A 17,110-nucleotide genomic window follows, 5' to 3' on the forward strand; every position below is an offset into this window, starting at 1 on the left:
CAGTGCAAAATTGGAATACCGTATTTATTCGATTAAGTGCCCTGGGCGCTTATTAAATTTTTTGGAGTTTGGGAGTGGGCACTTATTCGAGGTGGGCGCTTATTAAATTTTCACCATTTTCAGCACAAAGCAAGTTTATTTTGCAACAAAGCAATAAATAATGACAAATCTTGATGATGTACCAAAGCAGAATCTGAACTGTTCACTGAAGCTTTCCGTAAAATACTAAGAAAACCCAGTCTTCGGGGAAGTCTCTTAGTAATACTAAGTTGATTTCAATCCCATTGATACTCCTCTTGTGTACTTCAGTTTCTTGGGGGGGGGGGGGGGGGGGGTGGCCGCTTATTCGTGGCTGGGTGCTTATTAACTTTTCCTACCTTAATCGAATAAATATGGTATCAGAAACAAAAATTCATTAAGACGCAAAATGAATTTTTATGAATTTTTATGCGGATTGAGTTAAAAGGCAAAGATAACTATTTAAAAAAATGTAGATGAAGTTACTAAAAACAAAGTTTTCGTCAATTGCACGACAAGCACCTTTATTTTATTCCGTTTACGGTAAAAGAAAGAATGGCTAGCTCGATGGCACTTGGCATAGCTTGTGAAACGACTTGCAAAATAAAAGTAAAAGGCATAGTAGTTTGTTAGAAAACTAGTGGATATCACAAGAGTAAAGCTATCTAATGACTCATTTGAGGTTTTTTCTTATCGTTGCGTAACTTTTAGTCTCCCTCGCAGCCGTTTTTAGTGTCGTGACGACACTAAAAACTTTTGGTCCCCATATATTTAAACTTACTCTCTGATGAAGGCTTACACTCAAAATATTAATTGCTTAAATCTAGCCAAAAAAGACGACTAATTTACCTGAACGATATATAATTAACTGATCTCTTTTCGTGTAGTTACACTCTGAATGGAACTCATTTGCATGCTCAACGGAACATTTCCGACGAGATAACTGGAATGAAGTGTGTTGTTGATGGTGAACTGTTCGGTGTCCTCCACCTGCAAAAGGAAGATGCACTAAGACCTGATGATGCCGCTGGTCGTCTTCTGTACCGTAATGTCAGCTCTGTGTGGCTCCAGCTGGCCGAGAGTGTCTCCAACAAAGTCCACGAAGCTCCTGTAGAGAAGATGGAGAGTGAATCGGTTGTGTTGAGGCTTTCGTCCAAGATGTGCTCTGACCTTAACCTATATGATACTTGTGATGCCGCTGTTAATGCCCAGTTCCAGCTGAACCGGTGGCCACTTTGTCAAATGCACGCAGCTGTTGATAGGCTTACCAAAGGGCAATTGCGCCTTATTTTCCCAGAGCCAAGAACTGAAACCGTCAAAAGTCAGGTAAGCCATTATGTTCCTGGTTAATCAATGAATCTCAGACCAAGGATTCCAGCTTCATGTTAGTGGAATGTAAGTTTCAGGTTTAAGTTCATAAATTACTTTTGATTTTCCTTGTACATGAAGCATATACCTATCGCTAAGCTTAATTTCCTCAGAGTAAAGTTGTGGTCTTGTAAATTATAAGCTATTTTTATTCCTAAAGAACTACTTCATTTTGCGCTGACAATATATCTTACGACTAATGAGTATTAAATATTAAATTCTAGATTACAATTCGTTGGAATTGGCTTGTAGATGACCGGCTGAATGCGAATCAAAAGAAAGTCATTGAGCGGATTGCATCTCCAGAGTATAACGCCCCTCCCCTGGTAGTGTTCGGTCCATTTGGCACAGGAAAGACGTTCACTCTGTATCAAGCTGTGCGTCTTCTGGTACAAGTGGACAAATCTCACAGAATCCTGCTTTGCACCCATTCCAACCGTGCAGCAGATCTCCACGTGGAGTTGTTACATGACTACTTGACTAACAAGAACGGTACACCTGCTGCAAAGCCTTTGAGGGTTTATCAGCCTATGAGAAGGTAGCGTTAAAATTCGATAAGAAAAAACGGGATCAATTTAGGTTTCTGGGAAACTGCACACCTACCCCTCCCCCAACCTAATATTAACCCTTACTTATCGCTTTGGGAAAAATGTTAGGTTTGGGGAGGGGTAGGTGTGCAGTTTCCCAGAAACCTAAATTGATCCAAAAAACGCATATACAGGGTTAAATATATGCTACAATGTAAGTCAGTAGTGGTTGTGACACTTGTCAAAGCAGGCTCAAAGCAGGAGGGAGGGGCAGCAGTCGATTTAGTTTCGATATGTAGGCAAGAGTTCCAACACTTCAGACCCGCATTGAATCTTAATCTTTCCTGCTACCAATAACAATTAGGTTGGAGATCAACCGTTGCTTGTTTTTTTTTTATGAGCATAGCCGAGTGGCTTACTTGCAATCTGATTGGCTACGTTAGCACCTGTTATTTATGAGTAGAATGCTTTCGAATACCACGCCCAGTTTTTCATCGATGAAGCCATACTTACTACTTTAAGTAAATTGCAAACCATTTTTTAACCCAAGTAACATTAGTTTATCTCCTTTCATTACCAATAATAGACTAGAGACGGCATCCGAGATTGCAAGGAAATATTGTTTAATCAAAGATGGCATGTTCGTGTTGCCTTCTCGTGACGATCTCGTTGAACATCGTGTAGTTGTGACTACGCTAAGTACATCGCAAGTACTCCTTGATCTACGAGTGTTACATGGATTCTTCACTCACATTCTAATTGACGAGGCCGCCCAAGCTCTTGAACCCGAGGCGCTGACTCCACTGATCTTTGCAGGACCAAACACAAAGGTTGTCTTTACGGGCGATCACATGCAGGTAATTTGGGTCCCGTTTTTCCAAACAGAGCAGTGTTGTGTCAGCAGGCAATGCTAGTTAAGATCCGATCAATCAATCAATCAATCAATTTATTAATGTCATGTGCGGGATGAGGTTGCCCTCCATATCCGAGCCAGAGGCTCATGTTAAAAGCACATGACACTAAAAGTTACCACACATATGGTTTGTTATCTACTAGCTGGTTGTTCAAGACTTGACCTATTGCTGTTTTAAACCTCGAGTTTTTTTTTGGCGATGAGAGGGTCAATTTCACTCGATTCCTGTTAAACATTTTAATTGGATAATTAATTTCTATCAAATTGAATTAATTAATTGATTTAGTGAAGCGGAAAAACCTACTGCTTCCCTTATGGTACTATGTTTCCAAGCTCACGGATGTTTAGGCTGAACGCATGCGCAAAAGACTAACAGAGGCAAATCTTGCTTGACTACAAGAAATCGACATTTCCAAGATGACATCCAATGCGAAACATCAAGATGTAAGATCACTAAAAGTTGCTCCGTTCAAGTCATGGTCAAAATCTACTTTTGAAGCTTCGAAATGAGAAGGAAATGTTCTAACAATCAGATCTGCACCACGTAAGCAATCACTTACAAACTATAGCTCAGGCAAATTCTGAATACATAGTCGTGGCAAACTTTCGCCGAAGTGTTGAAGTGATTTTTTTTTTTTTGGCTTTTTTTCGGATGTTAAGAGTTGAGTGAAGTGTGGAAAGTTTAAACTGATTTGTTTTGGCAAATCTTTGTAAACGTTTGCGGATTTTTATTCTTGTTTCATAATTAATTTCCGAGTTCAGTGGTTCATAGCCACTTTGATCTCTTAAAATGATAACGCGTTACACAAACAAACAACAAACGAACTAGAACGAAGCAATTTAAAAGGTTTAGCAAACGGAGGCAAACGCGCGAGGCTTTTGGTTGGTTTAGAAACCACGCAAAGCAAAGTGTACGGATAAGAGCTATTTTCTTTAACGTCACTCGCTTTTCAGCATTTGGATGGGACGATGGAACAAGGCTCTTTGCTCAGAAGGATAATTCTCAACCGGAAAACAAATTTTAGTTTGATCCTTTCAATTATTGGTGGATGAAACAAACCGCGAGCATTAATTTAAAAGATCAGAAAAACAAAAAAAAATTAGAGTCGATTATTGTTCAACTTATTTTTTTTTTTTATCCCACTACTTTTTTAGATGAGCCCAGAAGTTTATTCACCTCAAGCAATTAGTTTGGGCCTCCAAACGTCACTGGCTGAGAGATTATTTGACGTTTATGAGAAACAAAAGGCGGTAGCATCCAATTTCAACTCAAGAGAAGATACAAATGTCTTGTTTCTGACAGAAAATTATCGATGCCATCAGGACATCCTTCAATTTTCTTCTGACAACTTCTACGGGGAAAAACTGGTTGCTCGTGGACATCAGCCAGCGCACCCAAAATACGGTCCTTTGTTATTCTTCTCCGCGCGTGGCAAAGAAAAAAAGGAGCATGACAACTCATACATCAACTTATCTGAGGTTTACGAAGTGGTAAAGAGGGTGGAGGAGATTGCTAACAGTTGGCCTTCTATTTGGGGTCCCAAGAAACTGTCTGATATAGCAGTGCTCGCCTCTTATCGTTACCAGGTAAATATTGGAATAATTTCATATCACATAGCATTTCGTTTTATTTCCATCGCCCTTTTCACCACCAACACAATTCTAATATATAGCTGACTCTTTGAAGCATCTTAACTAGATGAGTGCTGATACTTGTAACTACCCTCGGGTTCAATCTTTTTTTTTTTTATTTTAAAAATGATGAAAGACGTTTTGCCTATGGACAAGCGTACAGTCGAATCTCCGGTTACTGACATCCAGCTTTCGTAGGTGGACACCTCACGCAAGTAGACACTTAGTAATGGTCCCGGCCATATACAACTTCATACACATTCGGCCACATACAAACACTACATTTCCATCTTTTAAAGGTGGATATCTCTGACACTTTTTCAGGTCCGAAGGGTCTTCACTTACGGGAAGTTCGACTGTATTTATTGTATGTATTCTGTCTGATGCATTTTATAATACGTAGGTACGAGCCATACGAAACAGCCTACGAAAGAAAGACCTGACGGATGTAAAGGTGGATACAATTCATAACGTTCAAGGTACATTTTACTCATCCTTAACTTTCAATCAGTACGAAAAAAACCCAGAAAACTATTAAGCCGATCGGTTACTTGATATAAACCCCCTTAACCCCCCATAACGTCCAAGCTACATTTTTCTCATCCTTAAGTTTTCGTCAGTTTGAAAACCGCTAGAAAGCCGTTGCAAAAACATCCATTTTCCTTCGACGAAAGGCTTACCCTCGAAACATCAGCTTTTACAAACCCGCTACGGCAGTTTATTTATCTAAAGCAATTTCCAGTTGATAATCAACTAGGGGTTTCACTTGCCGGCCGACGCAGGAACTAGTAATTTTGTTCATGTAGTTGAAATTAGTCCCAATAATCATTAAGTGTTACGAAACGTTAACTTACAGATAGTAATCTATTACATGCATTCCATTCCAGGGGAACAATTCCGGGTACTTTTCATCAGTACCGTTCGTACATTTCACACTTGCAAGCCTCAACAGGAAGAACTGCGTTCCAGTGGATCTGATCGTCAATTGTACTGGGAATTTCTGTCAGATCCAAAACTGCTGAACACCGCCGTGACTCGAGCAAAGTGCTTGGTAGCTGTAGTCGGAGATCCCGTCTCGCTCTGCACAGTCGGAGAATGTCGCAGCCTCTGGAGAGACTATATCAAGAGATGCAATGACAGAGGAGGGCTTCATGGCACAACAGTGGAGGAGCTTGATAAAGAAATAAACGCATCTATTGCTAGCATCGAGCTTAACCCAAAGGCACAGCCGTTCGTACCAATGAATTTACAGACGCCGGAGGAAAGTTACACTATTGACGTGTCTGGAGGGAAAAAAGAAGAGGATGACCAAGAGAATCTGGAAGAGAAAAGACAAGTTGAGAGTGCAGGGGAAGCCCAACCACTCGAAAGATATGGGAATAAATCCTATCATCAGCCAGAAATGAGTGGAAACGCAACAGAAAGCGATAGTTGGGATGAAAACAACTACCTGTGCGTTAGCATCACGGCTCAAGACCACGAAGAAAAAGAAGAAGAAGAAGCTGATGACGAGATTGCTGAATCTGGGGACTTCCAAGATAACCTCCTTGAAGATGAGACCATATTTCCCAGAAATATGGACGACATTATTTCTGCTTTTGTAAAAAAGTGCGAGGAAACGTCACAGATCGGTGCACAACGAACATCGATGTTTAAAGAATCAGATTTTCCTACTCTAGAAGCAACAAAAGATATCAAACATCAACTTGTAGAGGAAGAACAACATGTTCCATTTAAGAGTGGTGCAGACATAAAAGACCTCTTCCCAGAAGTACGAGTGGTAAACGGTCGCGTCGAGGTGCGTCTTACAAATATTGGCTTTCATACCTCTCCCTCCGAAAAAGCTAGGCAAATCATGATTTCCTCCAAGCAACAGGAATTCCTGGATCCGTCCTTCTTATTGAGGCTTCTTGAAGAGGAACCACAGAAATACGTGGTCTGCAATCTTCGCCTTAGTCCGGAAAAGTCCCAGGTAGGATATGCAGAGATAGAAGACACGAAGACACCAGCCATTCATATCAAGGGAAGGATCCGCCAAGCATTCGACAAAGACAAGGTTGTTGTAGAGTTGGCAAAAAAGAAACTTCGTTCAAAGGCCGAAGACAGCGAGCCTCCAGTCCAAGGCAAGGTCGTTGGTAAGTATATGCAGTTCTTTTGTACTATCATCGCTCAAAATGCAGTTCTTTTCTGCAACGTTTATAGAGATTCCAGCCGGCAGTAACTTTGAAAACCTGTTAGGAAACAAGCACCAAAACCAAAACCAAGGAACATGACCTGTAGATGTCAAAAACGGCTTATATTGCGTTTTCCTTAACTTTTTAAATCTTGGAATTTACTTCAGACATCTAGGCGTTTGGTGCAAGCTTCCTGTAAAGAAAGTTGAATGTTATCAAGCTGAAGGCTAAGTCAGCTCACAAGTTGTGAGCGAGTAGGTAGTTATTATGGATGATTTCAAAAGGGTCTACACTGTAAGTATATGTCGCGAAGAACAATAGCGCTCATGGTGGGTGTTGTTGGAAATCGAAATTGATGCAAGTATACCTTTTGGGACAAACAGTATTCATTATCAAACAAGACGTATTTTAATTCTTTAGTATATACGCAGTTGTCGTTTACTTAGGAATATTGATTTTCTCTTTATTCAGGTGTTTTGGAACACATGATTAGTCCACACGAACGTGAGTTTGTATGTACTACAGATTATGAAAATCCTGCCCTAATGGTACCTATCAACAAGTCGGCCACCAAACTGGTCTACCTTACCGACAAGAGCTGCAAAGACATTCCAATCTACAAAAAGGATCAAAACGAGAGGGCTACAAAAGTCAGGATGATGAAAAGAGAGAAGGTCCTTAGTGGGAAGTTCCTGTTTGTTGTCAAGTACCTTCAATGGAGAAGAGACTGCAGCTACCCTCTCGGAATTGTCGTGAGAACCCTGCCCAGAGGAGAAGACTTGAAAAGTAGCATGGAAATTGCATACGCCGAGCATGGTATAAGAAGGGTTTTTAAGGAAGAAACCAAGAAATATGTCAAGGACAAGTTCCCACCAGAATGGTCAATTCCTGAGACAGAGCGCAGAAATCGAACCAAGGTTGCCAAGGCTATTACCATTGATTCTCCCACGTCCTTGGATCTTGATGACGCCCTGACAATAGAAAGGGCATCTCCTTCTACATTCGTGGTAGGAATACACATTGCTGATGTCAGTTTCTTTGTCAAACCAAACAGCCCCTTAGATCATGAAGCTTTTCTGCGTTGCACTTCTTATTATCCCGGTGAAGGGCAAGAAAATGTCCCAATGCTTCCGCGTGAGCTGAGTGAAAATCTTTGCAGTCTTCTGCCCAATGAAGATCGGCTAGCAGTGTCCGTGTTTGTCACCCTAGACAAAGAAGGAAGGATTGCTGGTGAGCCAAGCATAGAACGGACGATTGTTCGATCCTGTTGTAGGTTGAGTTACGCTGAGGCTCAAATGGTTATTCGTGGTTCCAGCGTCTCAAGTACCGGACACATTCCAGAAGAAATCGTGGAGAAAATTATGCAATTAAGCTCCCTGGCACAAAAAAGAAGATTCCTTCATTTAGGAGACGCTGCCTTAGATCACTGGCAAAACAGTGGAAGTGGTGAATGCTTTGAAGCGCATGAGCTGGTAGAAGAAATGATGACTCTTGCTAACGAGGAAATCGCCAAACTCCTGTCACAAAAGAGCTCCGAATTGGCGCCTCTGAGAATTCAGCTACCTCCAAAAGACCACCAGCGCACTGAGTGGATCGAAATGCACGGCAAGTACGCAAGATTGTCACTAAAGTTTTCGGATATGTTCAAGAACGAAACCACTGAGAGCTCTCCACTAAAGAGCCTTCACGACGAAAGGACCACTTTTAAAATCCAGAGGTCGGTTTGGACTGCAATATGTCAAGCAGTAGAGTCAAGCGATCTACCCAGGCTCTATCACCTGATTTGCAACGAGAACAACCATCCTCAACTTGCCGCAGCCATGTCCCATTTTCGACGAATCCAGTCTGAGGCTCGGTACGTTTGTAAAGGAGATCAACCACGTAGTAAGAACATCTTCAACTACTCTCTTGGAATGCGCTGCTACACGCACTTCACGTCTCCAATAAGGCGATACATCGATATCGTGGTTCATCGTCTTCTTCTTGGTTTGCAGTCTGGCAGCGGTTATGCTGTTGATGACATAACGAAAGTATGTCGCCGTTCAACCTTCATGCAAGACAACAAACAAACATTTGACAAGAATTGCAAGAGAATCCACATGGCAAACCAGCTTCAACAGCGATGCCGTGAGACACGTGTTTTCGTTGAATCCATGGATCATCAGTCAATAAGTCTTCATATTTCCAACCAAGAAGACGATCACTTAGCAAGCAACCAGAAAAGAGTGCTTCTTAGCCATCTTAACCCAGTGGCCTTGAGAGAAGAAGAGGAAAGTGAGGAAGAGAAGATTATCGTTCTCAAATGGAAATTTAGAAAGTATGTAGCACCAGATGCCACAATAAGCAATCCTGACTACGATGGTATTGCAAAAGTAGCAGAGATTCCCTCGAATATTTGGCTTCAAGTATTGGATGCAGTCAGGGCCAAGGATGAAGAGAAGCTGACAACCATTATCACTCAAACAGAAGCGAAAATGGGTATCATGTCTTCTATGCACGCACAGGACGAACCAACTCAAACCACATCACCTCCAAATGTTGTCGGTGTGCCTTACAAGCATCCACGTCAAAATGAAGAGGAGGCATCGGTATTCGAAGAACCGGTTGACCATTTTTATGAGAAGACCATCACACTGAGAAGGTACGATTTCGTCTCAGTACAGCTCTGCCCTCACGTGACAGGGGGAATTCTGCAGCCTGATATTCAATTATTCAAGGTTAATACCCACCTGAATATTTGCATCGAGCACCGCAGATACCCGAGGGAGTCATTTGCACACGCAGCCAGACACCAGGCATCAAGAGAACGGTATGGAACTATTGATGAATATATAAGGGTTTGGAAACCAGTACTTGCAATGGAGGCGGCGATGGAAGCCGTCCACGAGAACGATGGATTCGTCATTGAAGAACTTAACGTGAAATGGGAACGCAAGCTCGAGGAAGACACCGTTAGTGGATCATTTTCTCTTCCTTCACGATACTGTGGTAGGCGAGAGCTGAGTTTTTATTTGGGAGACCTTGTGTGCATCCGTGTGCCATATTGCGACACTATCATGGTTTCTGATGATGGGACGTCAAAACAGGCAAAGGTAGTTATGTTCTTTTTTGGTACTTGCACGGCAACTGTCTTCTTGATAAGGTATTTATTTCAGTTCTTTGTTATTTCAACAGCCATGTCCAGACATTCCGCATTTTGGTGAAAACAAACGGGCAAGTGACTGCTGGGTGGCGCATTGCATCATCAAAAACGAAGCTCACAAAGAAGAAGTAAAGACAGTCGAAGTAATTTTTGAGGTCCATCAGACGTCATCAAACATTCCAGACTGGCTCACCAACGGAGATAGTCGCAGAAGTACTCTTGAACTCATCCATAGAACACTTCCTCAAAGGTATGATAGATAAAAATGGTACATGTGAGATACTAAAAGTGTATAAATATTTCATTTGCTTACGTTGTTTTATAATACAGTAATTTAAAATAATCAGAATGCGGTTTTGTTCTGTGAGAAACATTAAGAAGTACCCATTAAGCATATATGAAAAAGGGAAATCTTTTGAGGTTGAGGATTTTAGTTGAAAAATCAAGCTATCTCAAGAAAAATAATAATGCGGGTGTATATTTAACAAGACCCTAGCGAACGACCAGTCTGAGTACGTTTGGAAAAAAAAAACTTTAAAAAGTTTGTGCGATTCCAACTGCGGGCAGGTGCTTTTGTGTTCACCCACGAGTCGGCGAGCAAATTCGAAACCCCAAACAAGAGTCAAACAGGAGAGAGCGCGTAACCAAAACAAGAGAGTCCGTAAGATTTTTCATGGGGATAACTGCTGACCGTCACGTTGTCAGACCTCTTCTTTAGTGGAAGAAGAAGAAGTGCTTAGCCCGAAACATATGGAAGATAAATTTTTTTTCGAAAGGGACTTGATACTCATTTAGTAAGAACCTTATTTTTTTTCTTTTTTACAAGTACCACGCAGTACGCGGACTTTTTTTTCTTTTTACCACGTTGTCAGAACGTATACGACATCGAAGGTTCGTTTTCCCATGTCCTTTTATACTCACGCATGGTTGACCAAACAAATAAAATGGCGTCTGTTGTAGGCTCTTTCGAGGCAATGTTTTTTGTCCGTTAACGATTAAAAGACATTTTTTAACTTGGAAAATTCCGAGTTTTGGTGAGTGGGCCGATTTCACTCCTTCCCTCGATTCCTGTAAACATTTTAATTGAATTAGTTAATTAATATCAAATTGAATTAATCAATTAATCTTGTGAAGCGGGTAGGGCGGAACCGTCACGAAAGCATGTTCAAACAACTTAAGAGGCAGAGGTTTTACAAAATAAAACGGAGGTTAGTTCAACCGATGGAGAACAAATCAAAGGAAAGGAAGTGACGGATGTAATATGATACTGTTGTTTTTCTCGCAGATCGCTGTGATGCCTTTTAAGTTTAATTAAATTAACGCCGCGGATTCTACAGGAATTCTACTGCATTGAAAAGCACACCACGTTAGGCTTTAATACAAAATTTCTAAACACGTCCCTGTTATTGCCCCCGCAGGGTTCCGGCCCAGAGGCCGGAACCCGAGGAGGCACCTTAGAAGTCCCCGCGTAGGTAAGTAAAATGTGTGCATTTAGTGGACGGTACCGGAAAAAATCTCGATTTTGCTCAAAGCGGCTCGCAAAGGATTGCCCAAATGCTCGCAAAGGATTGCCCTTATGCTCGCAAAGGATTGCCGGAGTCCTCGCGAATAGCAACGGAAGTCAGTGCCGCAAAAGATAAAAATAGCTGTCGCACTGTGACCACAAGTAGTGGCTGTATTGAAATGATGCCGAAAATAATGTGAGGCATAACAGGCGTATCATCCAGGGACGAAGAGTTTCATATCTTAGTCAGCGACTGAACGTCGTGATAACAAGTGGAAATCGTATACATCCTACAACGAGTAATAAACAAGCGTGAACTTTGTCATGTAATACAATGTAATTCGTTTTGCTAACAAACTGTCAGCTTATTTAATCCAAAGAGTGGGTTGAATAAGGATCAATAATTGTTTTCTCTAATCTTCGAATGCGCCATTTTTGTTACTCGTGGAATTGTTAGGCTTTTTGGCCTGTAAATTATTGTAAATTCATTTTGATCCCCGGGAATAAGCTTGCGTGTTGTCACCACGAATAATGTGTTATGTGTTATTTCCGCTAGGTAATATATTCGAATTGAACTTATGAATTGTTTTAGGACGCAACGGTGTCACAGAAATTTCGCAGCAAACAATGTCGTGACGTATATGGCACAGTTAATTGTGTAGTCCATCGGCATCAATAATTAACGGCGACAAATTAAAAAGACTCCACTAACCTTAGGTTATTGCTATCTCTGAAACAAATTATAAAAATGCGGGGGCAGTTTTATAGTGAGAGCTATTACTTACTTACTGCCCATCATGCCTGTGTGGCACATAGGGCAGCAGTGAGAGCTATTACTAGTTTTAATTTTCGATAGCTTGAATTTCAGTTTGATATTGAAACAGCTGTTTTTGTCAAAAACCTGTAACATTACACTTTTGTTTTTGTCGAAAACGGACGTAACATGATGATATGGTAACGTGATTTATTTTCTGCAAACAAGGCGACATTGATTATAACACAGATATTATCAATTGATTATGAGATGCTAGATCACCTTTTCTAAGAAAACAGCGTTGCCATATCAGGAATAAATTATTTCACATGAACTACTATGACGACTTAGTGTTAAATTCAATTAATTTGTGGTTTTAACTTGGCGCCACGGAGTCTACACGAATCCTTCTGTAGAAGAAACACGCAATGTTCGTTATGTAGACTGATCTGCGCATGCGTTTAGCACAAAGTATTTTGTTCCAGAAAGAATTGTACCACAAGGAGAGCATAGTGCTTTCTGAAACAAATATATACCTTGAGTTCTTTAATTGTAAGTATCGTAAAAATACTCTCCGTTTTACGAGGCGTAATGTATATATGTTATTTGCCGGCTGGGAGGTCCGTATAGTGAAAAACTGTGACCGAGGTCTTGAAAATGCTGCCCGAGGCCGCAGGCCGAGGGCAGCATTTTCAAGGCCGAGGTCACAGTTTTTCACTATACGGACCGACCCTAAGCCGGTGAATAACTTATTTATTTTTTTCCTACTTTAATGTGTTTGATTAAATAAAAAAACCTACAAAGATTTTCTTGCAAATCGTGTTTGTATTATACGCGCGCTGTTGAGTCGATCGCTAAGCTACGGCAAGTGTGGAGAATGATCTGTTTGCTATAAGAGCTTACTGCCAAACAAAATAAATTCGCTAAAATGAACAGTACTCAAGGAAAAGTTCACCAGAAAAAAAAAAGAGAAAAGCATCTGAAATAATAATAAAAAAACACACAATGTAAAACCAAAACAGAACATAAAAATCAGCGAGTCGCGAAACACTTTTAACTGCATTTCGGCTTGTGAGTTCTTTAAGTTAATTAAACTTACTTTTCGGACTGGAAAGCACTTACAACACATATTTTCCAGCTATTTACATTTATATCTAACGAGTCAAAAACCTCTGTGTTGATTCCCACAGTATTTTGTTTTGATAAATAGTTTGCGAAAGTGAAACTGAATGAAGCTGAATATTGTGTAGTTTGGTCGCCTGCACACGGCACAGTATTGCGAGAATTAATTTGACTGTTTGTTTTTTTTATAAAGCATCTCATTTTCTTGAATGGAAATAAGCAGTATTCGGACTGGAGAAAAGAAGCAAAGAAGCAAGGTGTTTGAAAAGATAAATCGGGTCTGTAAACCGGCGACTTGCATTGCTTAACCGCAATGGCGTGAAAATCAGTGCGAATGCACAAACAACGATCGACAAACCACGGCCATAAAACTATAACTTCATTTTGCGAATTTAAAGAGTATGAATACTCGCCTTTTGGAGAACTTCAAGGCCTTTAATTCCACTGCTTAATTTCCCTTTCAAATTTACAACGGTTGGTGAGCAACTACATCCATTTTGGAAAGCAAAACTGCCATGGGTTCGTTCGTCTCGCCGCGAAATGAAACTCACGAAAGCGTTACCGTGGCCCGTGGGCAGAGATAGGAGAATCTTGCCCGCCCTTAGAACCAATCAGATTGCAGGATTCGTTACCGTGCCCTCTGAGAAAAAAATAAATCGTTTTATTTTTTTCCAAGAGGGCACGGTAACGAATCCTGCAATCTGATTGGTTCTTAGCGCGGGCAAGATTCTCCTATCTCTGCCCGCTTCCACGGGCCACGGTAACGCTTTCGTGAGTTTAATTTCGCGGCGAGACGAACTAGTCCATGACAGTTTTGCTCTCCAAAATCGATGTTGTTGCTCACCAACCGTTGTTAAATTTTTATGGGAAAATTAGCAGTGGAATTAAAGGCCTTGAAGTTCTCCAAAAGGCGAGTATTCATGATCTTTATTGACAAAATGAAGTTTTATGATCGTGGTTTGTCGATCGATGTTTGTGCATTCGCACTGATTTTCACGCCATTGCGGTTAACTGCAAGTCGGCGGGTATACAGACTCGATTTATCAGTTCAAACACCTTGCTTTTCTGCTACTTTTCTCCAAAAACGGATACTGCTTATCGCCATTCAAGAAAATGAGAGGCTTTTTTAATAACGGTCAAATTAATTCTCGCAATATTGTGCCGTGTGTAGGCGACCAAACTACACATTTCAGCTTCATTCAGTTTCACTTTCGCAAACTTTTTATCAAAACAGAATACTGTGGTAATAAACACAGAGGTTTTTGACTCGTTAAATACAAATGTAAATAGCTGGAAAATATGTGTTGTAAGTGCTTTCCAGTCCGAAAAGTAAGTTTAATTAACTGAAAGAACTCACAAGCCGAAATGGAGTTCAAAGTGTTTCGCAACTCGCTGATTTTTTATACTCTGTTTTGGTTCTACATTGTGCTTTTTATTATTCAGATGCTTTTTTCTTGCTTCTGATGAACTTCTCCTTGAGTACTGTTCATTTTAGCGAATTTAATTTGTTTGGCAGTAAGCTCTTTGATATAGCAGTGAATATAGCAAACGAATCATTCTTCACTCTTGCCGTAGACTGATTAGGATGCGCGCGGATAATACAAACACATTTTGCAAGAAAATCTTTGTTGGTTTTTTTAATCAAACACATTAGAGGTAGGAAAAAAATAAATAAGTTATTTACCGGCTTAGGGTCAGTCCGTATAGTGAAAAACTGTGACCTCGGCCTTGAAAATGCTGCCCGAGGCCGCAGGCCGAGGGCAGCATTTTCAGACCTCGGTCACAGTTTTTCACTATACGGACCTCCCAGCCGGCAAATAACATATATATATCGGGAAAGATTTTACGTTCGGTCCGCTAAATTCTCATCGTTATATCGGGAATATCGTTATATCGAAGATCATAATATCGGGGTTCTGTCCCATACATTTTGCTGTAACTTTTGCCGGGACATAGAATATTGATTGTTATATTAGGAATATCGTTATATCGAGGATCGTTTATATATCGGGGTTCTACTGTAATTTTATTATTAACAAGTATTTTGTAACAAGCATACCTTTGTTAACTACCTTCGGCTTTCTAGGCGAATGTATGAAGCACTGTGCAGTAAACTGAAAGATTCATCTGAACTGGTTCATGCCATTTGCAAAGGAGAAGAACCACCAGATCTAGAAGGTATCCATTGTATATTTATTTTTGTAAGACACTCTTTTAAATAATACCATAATTTCATCACGGTCATCAGCAGCAGCATCATCGTCATCAAAAAATATCCTGTTTTTATTTTTTTTTTTAGAAACTTTTGGCGACGAGCCCCCAGCCAACTTGTTCTTGGTACAACACGGATTTCAAACGTTGAATCTGTATCAAGAGAACGCAGTCAAGGCAGCGCTTTCCGAGCCATTTACACTGATTCAGGGCCCACCAGGTATGTTCTTCGAGTGCGCCATGTGATTATGATTAATCACAGCCAGGAGCCCAAAAGTGTGATCACTTGTAATTTATTCACATTCTTTCGTGCAGATTTAATTTGATCAGAAGTCAACTGCAAGCCATCCTCGGCTTTTGATTGGATAATGAATACACGAAAGAATGTGATATACTTAATTAATAGTGGTCACACTTTTAGGCCTCCTTGCTGTAAAACCTCGAAGATGTCAATATAAAGGTGGCTAGCAAAAAAATTCAGGGCAGCTTATTAAAGGTCAAATGAACTTTTTATTTTTTATTTTTTTATTTTAAGCCAAAGTGCTAATTAAGAACCAAATAAACATATTCCGCAGTTTCAAAGTAATTGGACTTTGGGGAAACCGTGAGCGCTCGGGAAAACTGTCGGAAATTGTCCTTAACACCAGCGTAGCCTGCGCGGTCATTGTGGAAACGTTTTCCTTGAGTCTTCGGAAATATTCGTAGTTTTTGCTGTATTTTGCGCTAAAAGGCTCGGAAAGTGAAATTTTTCCTAAAGTTAACCGGTTAATAATGAATTAAGTGTTTGGATGCAAATCAAAGAATTTCGAAATTTCGGTTCATTTAACCTTTAAAAGGGAAAAGACCTTATTAGTATTCTCAATATTGGACTAGAACTAGCTTGCAATGGAGGCTAATGCGGGGAATCTTTTTAAGGTGGCTTAATACAGTTTTGAGGGGGTAAGTGAGCCCAACTTTTAACTCTCTTTAAAAATATTCATGAATGTTATTTCTTTCTCTTATTACTGTTTCTTAAAGCATATAGCCATCATCTGCGACATCTGACCAATAAAATGCTAAAAAACAATCAATAAAAAGCCAAAATGAATGACCGAGTGCTTAGCAGGGGACTGGGCGCTAGTTGTTTTAACAGCGTTTTTCTCAAAATCTACCCGTATGACCCCACCTCAAAATTTCAGAAATTACAATTTGGCTTTGATTTAACATTCATGCAGAATAAAATAAAAATCTGTAAGACAGAATTTGAGACACACGCTGGACTGAACACTGGACTGGACACACGCTGCAGCTTGTACGTATAGACTACGCAGTATCGCAAGGAAACAGCGTCTCAGTTGCCATCGCCGCACACTGCATCATACAGGTTGTCTTGTTAAAAACTGATAGCTGGAATTTTTTCCCCAACAGCGCGTACTCTCATTGGCTACTTTACGGTGGTCCATTGGGGACAACTCCACAAACCAGAAAAAAACGATTTAAAAAAAACCCACTGCAAACTAAATCAAACATACTACTAATGGAGTCAAACCAACACTACCAATGAATGATCGTCGGTGGAATAAAGCCATGTATCACGCGTTTATAACTCGTAGGTTCGCCTTGCCATCAGCATAATATTTCGTCTTTTTTAACTCCTTCCACTTTCTGTGTGCATAAAACCGCTCGAAGCTTGGATCAGTTCGTCGCAAGCATTTTCCAGCACTTGTTTTGTCGGATGTCCGCAACAATATATGCCCGTATCCACT

The 17,110-nt window shown here is 40.5% G+C and overlaps 1 protein-coding gene across 2 annotated transcripts in view; it reads left to right on the forward strand.

Annotated features, from left to right (window-relative positions):
* LOC144633653 (3'-5' exoribonuclease HELZ2-like) overlaps positions 1-17,110 on the forward strand; it is a 43,613-nt gene that overhangs the window by 17,019 nt on the left and 9,484 nt on the right. The window contains exons 9-18 of one of the 2 annotated variants that reach the window (XM_078492496.1): positions 906-1,344; positions 1,611-1,924; positions 2,500-2,770; positions 3,982-4,413; positions 4,862-4,937; positions 5,346-6,593; positions 7,104-9,724; positions 9,807-10,024; positions 15,241-15,332; positions 15,454-15,585. In XM_078492496.1, the coding sequence (XP_078348622.1) occupies positions 906-1,344; positions 1,611-1,924; positions 2,500-2,770; positions 3,982-4,413; positions 4,862-4,937; positions 5,346-6,593; positions 7,104-9,724; positions 9,807-10,024; positions 15,241-15,332; positions 15,454-15,585 (5,843 nt within the window). Of the gene's footprint in view, positions 1-905; positions 1,345-1,610; positions 1,925-2,499; positions 2,771-3,981; positions 4,414-4,861; positions 4,938-5,345; positions 6,594-7,103; positions 9,725-9,806; positions 10,025-15,240; positions 15,333-15,451; positions 15,586-17,110 lie in introns of both variants that reach the window. The other variant, XM_078492497.1, reaches the window with a different exon arrangement.

This window comes from Oculina patagonica, chromosome 12, assembly GCF_052425735.1.
Source record: "Oculina patagonica isolate OP01 chromosome 12, crgOcupat, whole genome shotgun sequence".
Classification (NCBI taxonomy): domain Eukaryota; kingdom Metazoa; phylum Cnidaria; class Anthozoa; order Scleractinia; family Oculinidae; genus Oculina; species Oculina patagonica.